Below are 10128 nucleotides of genomic sequence, written 5' to 3' on the forward strand. Positions count from 1 at the left end.
AAACATTTCGATATAAAGTTTCCATCCCTCATGAAACCAACACTACATATTTCCTTTCGTTTTTGATTAAAAACTGGATTCATTTCGTAACCATATTTTCATAGGCGCTAGAAACCAGCCATGAGCGCTGAGAAGTATTACACCTTCTATGTCAAGGGCAGCGCTTTTCGCGATTAAAACTCGAATTGATATCGATAGGTGAAAATGCAGCTACCTTAGCTCATGTGTTCTATCGACGCAAGGTGAACAACTTCAAAACTGCATTATACACTTTGTATGGAACAGCTTTGGAGCCAATCTAATGTGAGTTTACCACGTCGTTCTGAATGCTAGAAGTTCCCATAAACTGCATGTGGGGATGATTTATTCAGACCATAGCAATCGAGCCAGTCAGCGCATTGCATTATTAACGATAGAAGTTCAACGGACTATTCACGTTTCCCTGAGCGTTCTTGGTATTCTAATGGAGTCTACTTCGATTTACCTAAATTTTCAATTTCTAGAAGCGTTCGAAGGTCCCAGAACGAGAATACGTCGAACCCATGTTTTGTGATTCTCACGAAGAACAATGTCCATTATTCTGAATGTGTACGTCGCACCTGTTGCGTCCTATTGTCTTTGGTGTTATTTTCGTTTGGGGGATTTCATTAGATTCGTGTTGTATCTACTCCATTCATAAACTGTTGTATATAATTATCCCCGATAAGGTTATGGATGGATTGTAATGTGGCATGGGAACCAGGACAGGTGCCAAGCAAATAGCGGATGACTCCATACTATGCGTCCGAACGTGTTGATGAAGTCACCCCACGCTAAGAATGAGCAATAACAGCAAAATTATGATCGGCTTTTAATAAATGTTCTTGGTAATGAATGAACTTGCAATATTCCAATTTATTGCTAAATTTACTCAATAGATTAGGTAACTAAGTGGAGAACCTAATTGGGTATGGCATGGAATTTATGAGTATGGAAAGGATTTGATGCATATCAGAGCTAAGGGCGGCGAATAATTCGACAAAATATTGGGTAAATTACACACTTTGGGGAAACTTGTGGCGTGTATCGCATTAACTTACCCCCAAAGAGAATTTATCTACACAAATTTACACACATCCATCAAAAAATTGGTATAACTGCACATAAAAAAGGTATTCTGTTAAGGGAAAATCGCACCGCGTCCTTGAAGAACTATTGTGCCCCTTTCACTGGTTATAGTGTACCTATTGATCATAGTATCTCAAGCAGGCCTATAACCGTTAGGAACTTTAGTATGTTCCCTACTTCCAGATCTTTCAGCTTTGCATCTGGTATTAAGTGTTCTCCCAGATGCCTCGACCTACTTTGCACAAGTACCGGACACTGTCCCAGGACGTGTATAGAGGTTTCGTCCTCTTCCTCACAAAACCTGAAGGCAGTGTCCGTAGATATCTCTAGCTTCCCTAGGTGATAGCTCACCCGACAATGACCAGTGAGAATTCCCACTATGATTCGGAGGTTCTTTTTGGTGATAATAAGCACCCTGGACTGCTCCATCCCTGGTAGGCCCGCCCAATATAGTTCCCTCAACCGTTCCTCTTCATTTCTTAGATTCATAGCCATGAAACCGTTTCCGATTCCCCAGAAGGATTCTGGCCCGTGTAAAGGCGTCCCTGCTCCCTTCTTGGCTAGTTCGTCCGCTGCCTCATTGCCTTCCAACCCAGCATGACCTGGAACCCAAAGTATCCAGACCTTGTTGGACGAGCCGAGTGTATTCAGTCTCTCAAGGCATTTCCATACCAGTTTAGAGTTCACCTGGTTGGACCTAAGTGCCTTGATCGCTGCTTGGCTATCGGTGAGAATAGCTATGTTCTGCCCCCTATAGTTTCTTTGCAAATTAAAGGAGGCACATTTGTCTATGGCGTATATTTCCGCCTAGAATATGCTAGTGTACCTGCCCATTGGCTCAAAGTACATTTTCTTTGGACCAATGACACCGGCACCCGCTCCCTCTGCTGTAAGGAATCCGTCAGTGCACCAAGTAATCAGTTGCTGGTTTAAGCCGTATGTCGCAGCCACGCTCTCTCAGTTTGCCTCGTTACTCCAACGTGTTTCAAACTTTTTATCGAACTGAAACCTCGTTGTCATGTTATCCCTTGATATCAGTAATTCGGGATTCCGCCTAGAAAGAATATCGACCTTCCTTCGTTTTAGGCAGCTCCCCGCCTCACTCATACTACCGGCCATCCTGAATATTGCCCTCCTTGCCTATGTGCAGATGGAGAGGGGCTAATCCCAGAAGGACCTCCAGGGATGCCGTTGGGCATGTCCTCATTGCCCCACTGATACACACGCAACCCAGCCTTTGGAGCTTATGTAATTCCCTGGCTTGTGTGCTGAGTTCGGTTCTTTCTGCCTTCTTACCGCTCCATAGGTAATCATTAGCCTTACTATTGGAGTATATATCCAAAGTAGTATCTTCGGGCTGCAACCCCTGCTATGGATCTGCAAGTCATCAGAGTCCTCGTGGCTTTCCGACAAGTGTTTCTGTCATGTGTCTTCCACAGTAATTTTTGGTCTAGCGTAAGTCCCAAATATTTGACCTCTGTGTCTCGTTTCACCTCCATATCATGTAATGTTATGGTTCTCAGGTGATCAAGCTTACGCCTCCTTGTGAATGGTACTATGATGGTTTTGGCTGGGTTGATCCGCAGTCCCACCTTCCTACACCAGGCACTAGTACCCTTAGTCCAGTTTGGATTCTATCACATAGGGTATTTTCATATTTGCCCCTACAGATTAAAACAATGTCGTCCGCGTAACCCTGGACTTGTATTCCAGCATTTATTAACACTTCCAGGAGTTCATCCACCACCATACTCCACATCAGCGGCGATAGTACCCCACGCTGTGGACAGCCTTGAGTGGTGTTCATGATAATAGAATTTGTACTTGTAGGTACTTCTATTTGCCTGCTTTCTAGCATTTTGCCCATCCAGAATGCCAGGGTGTCTCCCACTCCTTTGCGGCTCAGGGCATCTTGTATCTCAGTGTGCGATGTGTTGTCGAATGCTCCTTCGATATCCAAAAACGCGGACAGTACAATTTCTTTTGTTTCTATGGCATCCCGTAGTACCTCTGTCAGCTAATACAGAGCAGTTTCAGTTGACCGTCCTGCCCGGTAAGCATGCTGACAGTAATGTAGGGGATTACGCTTTAGAACGTTAATTCTAATAGAGTTGTCTATGACCTTTTCCACCGTTTTGAGTACGAACGATGTTAGGCAAATTGGTCTGAAAGATTTAGGGTGAAAAGGGTCCTTTCGAAATCAAGACCGCTTTTGCTCCTCTCCATGCCCTTGGTATGTATCCCAGTGCTATGCTCCCCCTTACCACCCTCAGAAGAGACTCTAACATAATTCGTAGGCCTCTCTGGATAAGTGCTGGGAAAATGCCATCTACTCCGGGAGATTTCAGTGGTTTAAAAGTTCCCACTGGCCATCTTAGTCTAGCTTCTGAGCATACCTCTTTTGCTAGTTTCCAGGTTTCCTACCTTCCCCTTTTATTCGTTGTTGGGGTGTCAGGCAGAATGTTGTCGCCTGCCACTGTGGGGTAGGACCCCGGGAAATGAGTTCTAAGAAGCAGGTGTACCCTGTCCTCCTCATTCTCGGTAAATGTCCCATCTTCCTTTTTCAAGCAGACAGAGGATATTCCCCCGTCTTTGGCTACAGCCTTGTACAGCCTGGTTGCTTCTGTGATCTGTTCAATCCCTTCACAGAATTCCCTAAAACTGTTCCGTTTCGCTTCCCTGATCGTGTTGCTATACGCAGTCAGTGCATTTTTATACCTCTGCCAGTCCCCGGTTTGTTTTACCCGGTTAAAGAGTTTTCGTGCCTCTGTTCTCATTCTGGCTAGTTTCTTGTTCCACCATGGTACACCCCTTGATCACTTGACTGTCTTAGCCGGACAGCTGGCCTCATATGCGTCAATAACGATTGCGTTGAGGTTTTCCATCACCGTTTCTAATTCTAGTTCGCTCCTGATGTCACCGCCCCCTTGAAGGTGGGCAATGTTGTTGCTCAAGTACGTTGCGTAGGATTCCCAATCCATTCTCCTGGGATTCCTTATTATTCTTTCTATTTCGGAGTTACCCTCAATGTCGAATATCGTGTTTGAAAATGCTGGTTAAGTTAGAATTTTTATAGATCCATGGAGTAGTCGGCGAAAACTAAATCTATCATTTTCTTCTTTTTCCAGATTACTAACAAAACAAAATGCCCGCCATTGAAATATCACATGAACTGGAATTAAATCCTGAACTGCCAGATGATATCATGAAAATAGCCGCAAAACAGGGTGAAGATCCTGGCACGAAATGTGAGCTAATACAGCAGCTACGTGATATGATTTATGGTAAGATTTTTCTCACAGTTAACATATCACCAAATGTTTTTAGATGGCACTGTTGAAGGAAACAATCACGCACCAAAATATATTATAAACGTAACAAAACAGGTTTTGTTAAAAATAAAAAAAATTTTAAAATCGTTTCGCTATCAAGATGCCTTTCTTATATAGCATTTCCACCACTAGTTAACGACATTCCAGATAAAATTAACAATTTTCCAAATCAAATTAACGAATTTCTGCCTCAAATTCACGTCTTTCCAAATCAAATTCATGATTTTCCAAATGAAATTAACTTTCTTTCAAATCAAATAAACGATTTTCCAAAGAAATTTAAAATTTTTGAGATTTTAATTTGATAACTGAAATTTAAATTTGATAATTTGATCCTCTCAACTTTGCACTCCTCCTCTACAATTCTGTGCTCTTGCTTGACCCACTTGTCAGCCATCTTTTGAGCCAGCAATAGAATTGTCGCCCTTCTTTATTGTATGACCTATCCATTGCAACTTCCGCCTTCTGAACACATCCTCCATGGGTAACTGGCCTGTGCGTTTTTTTACTGAGGAAATTCATCATGGATAGGCATCTATAATCGAGGACGTGTACACCGGGCTGTTATTGGCTAAAACTTCCCATATTTCCTCTACAACCCATTCCCACCATTTCGGAGGGTTGTTCAGTCATTGCTTTCAATCCCATTAGCTGCATCTAATGCTTAGAATATGTAGCTTCCACAGTTAAACAGGATACCAGCCCAGTATCGAGGTTCCTCCTTGAATTTTCAAATATTGGGCAGGTAAAGAAAAATGGTCCTGAAACGTTGGCATCTTCGCAAGTAGGCGGTTCATCCAAATTGAATCTGTAGAGGTACTCCCTGTAACCACCGTATCGATTTAAGAACTAAGTCACATAGTCGGAAGTCCACGTGCTTATTTTTGGAATAACCCTTAACCGACCATTCGCATTTACCAACATTGTGTGAGACGGAACTGGAGCAAACATGGGTAAGTGAGAATAGAGGGGGAGGGCGTCATTGATAAAAAAAGGAAATATTGAGGGCCAAGTATAGACCTATGAACGATAGGATGGATGCCAAAAGATTATTGACGGCCGGAGTTGAGTAGAGAGAGTTTGTAGATAAATAAATTGTGGTCAACGATATCGAATGCTTCAGAGAAATCAGCATAAATAGCGTGTACGTCCTGTCCTGAATTAAAGAAGAAGACCAGAAGGTTTGAAGCAGTAGATCGCTGAATTACGAAAACGGTCATAGAGATTGAACGAAAGAGCTGCGCTCCATATTCAGATGAGGGCGTTGGGCGTCGATTTTGATATAAAGGGATGTATGAGGAAGTAGAAAGTGTTAGCGCTCGGGCAGGCTGGACTTGCCCGGCTACAGGATCAGCGAAAACCTTTTCCATTTACACCCTATGTGGCAAGACAATCTGTGAATATCTGTATAAAAATACTTGGTGCTGCTCTAATTGTCAATTTCATCAACGCTGGGCGCTACTTTTTTCGTTGCGTCCAGAACTTCACTTTTGGTTACTGAAGGGATATCTTTGGCACATATTGATACCACTGGAAAGGTAGCTTCCCGATGTTGAGGAAACAATAGTTAGAGATTGTGCTTTTGGGAGTATGCGCATCTTGGCATGGAAGCATCCACCACATGCGTGATATATCTATAGCCACTTAAATGGACTTGGGGTTCCACAGCAATTTTTCGAGGAATGTATCGTTACCACATGGTTATGGGTAACCTGTTTCTGATCTTTCCTCCCTTCCTCCTCCATCTTCTGGTCTCCACTGCCTCTCGCAATTTGCTCTAGATAACTGTAATCATAAAGTTGATCGCATCACAATCCTCTCGACTTACTATCATTCTCCGCACCAGAGTTTCTGATACTAGCACTTCTCCTAGAGTTTCTTGTAAGTCCCTCCTTCCTTCCACAAATCTTGGAAACTGAAAGAATGCATACTCTGGATCCTCCGAAACTCCATCGCAATCGACAATCGGGCGAGGTGTTCAGTTTAAACCTATACAGGTACTAGCGATTCTCCAATGTCTAGCGAAAGACTAGATAAAATTAGAATGGCTCTCCCCATGCTTTCTCTCCAACCTCTCCTTGATGGCAGTGGTCAGCCTGTGTATCCACCGTCCCTTTCCTAAGCGATCCCGACGCTCTTGCCATCTATCTACATCTCTCTCTCTTTCAGAGTGCCACCAACATGAAATATTACATTACTTATAACCAGAATGATTTGCCCTGCATTTATTGCATTCATAGTGTAAGGTGTTCGATAGCGCCAAATGTATAGATATGAATGAAGAATGACTGAACCTTTCATGCATGAGGAGAAAAATAATGAAATATGCATCCCCATATTCACATACACAAGAAATCATTTTCGAGCCCAAAAGCCAACCAAAAGAACAGGCAATCATAATTATAATAGATTCATAAGCGATACTCGGCGTCGGCATTGGCTCCACACTCGGCAACTAATACCGACACTTGCACTACGAAACACCGTGATATTTGATAATGTTTTTTAATGTGATATTATATCACCTAGCACAGAGATACCACCACCACTTTGGTAATGTGGTAAGATAAGTTATGCGGTGATATTATGTGGCTTTGGATGCACTCGATAATGGTAAAGTGATATTGCATTTTAAAGTGATATCATTTCTGTGATATTACATACATCTCTACTTCCCATTGTATATGTTCGTCATCTTATCTGCCAATATATCAATCGTTATCATTGACGAACACGGCATCATTTGAGGTAGTTCTAAGCACACACTTATGGTTGTCTATCTGTCTAACCATCACACGCACTTTTCTCCAAAACAGCTACACCGGTTAAAATAAAATTTAGTGGAAATATGGGAACTATGAATTCCCACGCATACATTGGGGGCAAAAACTTGCGTGGGGTTTGAAGGGGGGTTCCTCAAGGATATAAATTTTTCCTTGTACCAATGTTACCGTGTGGGTTATCAAATGAAAGTTCTCAGTTAATATTTTCATAATCAGATTTTAGTCTGGACGTTAATTGTAAGATAGGTGAATACAGGGTCAAAATGTAAAAACTTGTAGTGGGACAAGACTCATTTTCAGGGAACTAGGAATATTATGACTCCACCTGAGGCCTTCCTTCGCACAAAATCAATCTAATTATCCTCTATAGGTTAACTTTGGTGCATTTGTTACTTATTACTTTAAAAACTCCAGTTCAAAGTACCTTATCAACCAGAAATACCGAGCACCATCTTGTACAATATTACCACGAACCCTTCATTATTTCAACAATTATGGCGGATCCAACAACTGGTATTCCTTCCGCAATTCCAGACTAGATACTAAAAGAAATTCCTAACGACAATTAAAATCAAACTAATCCCGTTTCAGAAAAAGGGGAATGTACCCCACATCGAACTGACGACGAGTACCTTATTAAATTTTTACGAGCCCGTTTTTGGAGAGTGGGATTGGCCTACAAATTAGTAAGTTTGTAAAATGCTAAATATACATTTCCCGCTTCATTAACCTACTTGGATCATCTCCCTCCTTAGCTATGCCGATACTGTGAGTTCCGAGAAGCTAATCGAGAACTTCACGAAAAAGTTCGACCTCTAGATATGACAATTTTAGGCGAAGAAGACATCATCCAGGTTACCCCATACAGGGACCAACTAGGACGAAGAATCTCAATATACACAATAGGCAATTGGAAACCAAATAAGCTTAGCATAGATGAAATCTTCAAGGCTACCCTTATCATGCTGGAAATAGGATCTCTTGAACCAACTACACAAGTGGTGGGCGGTGTTGGAGTATTTGATTTGCGGGGACTAAGCTTTAATCATGTCCCACGATTAACACCTTCAGTAGCACAGAAAATGATTAGTTTGATGGTGGTAAGTATTCTGATTTAGATTTAGTTGAGTTTGTCACGGATTGACTAATTACAATTTTACATTTTCGTATCAAATTCCAGACCTCAATGCCTACCCGAACAACAGCACTACACATAGTTAACCAAAACTGGGTCTTCAATGCAGCATTCCAAATTTTCAAACCTTTCCTCAGTTCACGGATGCGAGAGAAGATTTTTGTCCATGGTTCTGATATGTCCTCTTTACATAAACACATTCATCCAGAGCATTTACCCATCAGGTAGGTTACCAATTTTACCTTATTTAGAACAGTTTCTTACTTTAATATTTGGAATATTTCAGATATGGCGGCTGCAATCCTGACTATCCTTACTCTCTTTGGATTGAAAACTTAGCAAAGAATGAGAAAGTTATTAAGGAGCTGGAACAACTGGGATATGTGCTCGATTCCAAGGAGACGTAAAAATATGTTTTTAGTTCTAAGCATCGAGAATTGTGAGATTTCGGCCATAGCGAGTTAACAGGTTTTCAAACGAGAATCGGGAAATTGATAGTCAGTAGGGCTCATGGGTCCTACCGAAAATGCGTACGAATTGTGTAAAGTCTTCATAAATAATGTATAGTAATGTCCTAATGAATTTTGTACAGTGCAATGGAGAATTGCTGGCTCTATATAATATATTGTAAAATTTAGTCCTTGTTTCATTCGATAGAGATAGTCCTTTGATCTATCAGACCAGTATAGCTTCCTGAACCTATGGAGGACCCTAAAGATTGGATTGCTTTCCAACACCATGTCATCTGCATTGCTGAAACCTGGTTGGACGAAAGGATTTCAAGCTCCTCGAAGCTTCCTTTCATTGCGACAGAGACTGCACTGAACTAGACAAGTCAACAGGCGAAGAAGCTCTAGTAGCTGTTAAGTCTCCTCCTCCTCTCCTCCCTACAATTCTATCACCGTACAGGTCACTCCGCCAAACAAATCCCGCCCCTTTATCATGTGTACATATCTCAGTGTGTGTATATTTAACCTGCCCCAGGCCCCCTCTCCTGTACGAAGATTTCTGTAACAGATTATCAGAAATCCTTACATTATTGTTTCCCTTTCTTCCTTCCATCTGTATGAAAGTCTGAACTCAGTCCTGACGACAGTCAGCTGGGCTCCTCTCCTCTCTCCATTAACGTGCAGCCAAGCAGTCAGCATCTCCAACATCATTTGATCAAATGTTCTTCCTTGTTACGTTCTCTCCTCTTGGTTCATTAAAAGCTTACCTGCTTTCTGGAAATCAAAGCTTTGCATTCCTTGGTCAGTGGCCAGCGTCAATGCCTCACTGTGGAGCGGAAACCTCAAAATTTTTCTGGTCTCAGATTCGCAGCTTCCACAATCCCGCCCAAATCTCTCCTCCTTTCATCAAATTCATTAAGAATTAGTGGTCCTCCCACCAATGTTTCTACCATGCTAGATATTGAATGGGACCTTGGGTTTGACTCGTCGACCACTCCTGGAATTATAGTCTTCTTGGTCTGGATGCTCTGGCGGCGGTGATTGTGGTGCTCCGGAGTGTAGCAAGTACGCTGGTTTGAGCCTGTCTGTTGAATTGTTCCCCAGTTACCCGACAGAGGTGAATGGTTTAGTGCTTCTCTGAACGTTTCAAAACTCTGAAAGGCCCATCATAAGGTGGTTGCAGAGATCTCTTGAAAACTATCTCTTAGAAAAACGTGTGTACAGGAGGAGAGATCGTTGATCCAGTAGACCTGCCCTGGTTGATGATGGTCGAAGTCGGCCGATGTCATCTTCTTCAGAGTTGTCTTCAACCTTTCTATTAT

At 42.1% G+C, this 10128-nt stretch overlaps 1 protein-coding gene across 1 annotated transcript in view; it reads left to right on the forward strand.

Annotated features, from left to right (window-relative positions):
• Nucleotides 1-8994, forward strand: part of LOC119652259 (clavesin-1-like) — a 41845-nt gene extending 32851 nt beyond the window's left edge. The window contains exons 2-6 of the mRNA XM_038056240.1: nucleotides 4236-4391; nucleotides 7814-7908; nucleotides 7978-8322; nucleotides 8403-8581; nucleotides 8644-8994. Of these exons, the coding sequence (XP_037912168.1) occupies nucleotides 4253-4391; nucleotides 7814-7908; nucleotides 7978-8322; nucleotides 8403-8581; nucleotides 8644-8764 (879 nt within the window). The 5' untranslated portion in view covers nucleotides 4236-4252 and the 3' untranslated portion in view covers nucleotides 8765-8994. The remainder of the gene's footprint in view (nucleotides 1-4235; nucleotides 4392-7813; nucleotides 7909-7977; nucleotides 8323-8402; nucleotides 8582-8643) is intronic.
• Nucleotides 8995-10128: the final 1134 nt, after the last annotated feature.

The sequence above is a fragment of the Hermetia illucens genome, chromosome 3, assembly GCF_905115235.1.
Source record: "Hermetia illucens chromosome 3, iHerIll2.2.curated.20191125, whole genome shotgun sequence".
In the NCBI taxonomy this organism is placed as follows: Eukaryota; Metazoa; Arthropoda; class Insecta; order Diptera; family Stratiomyidae; genus Hermetia; species Hermetia illucens.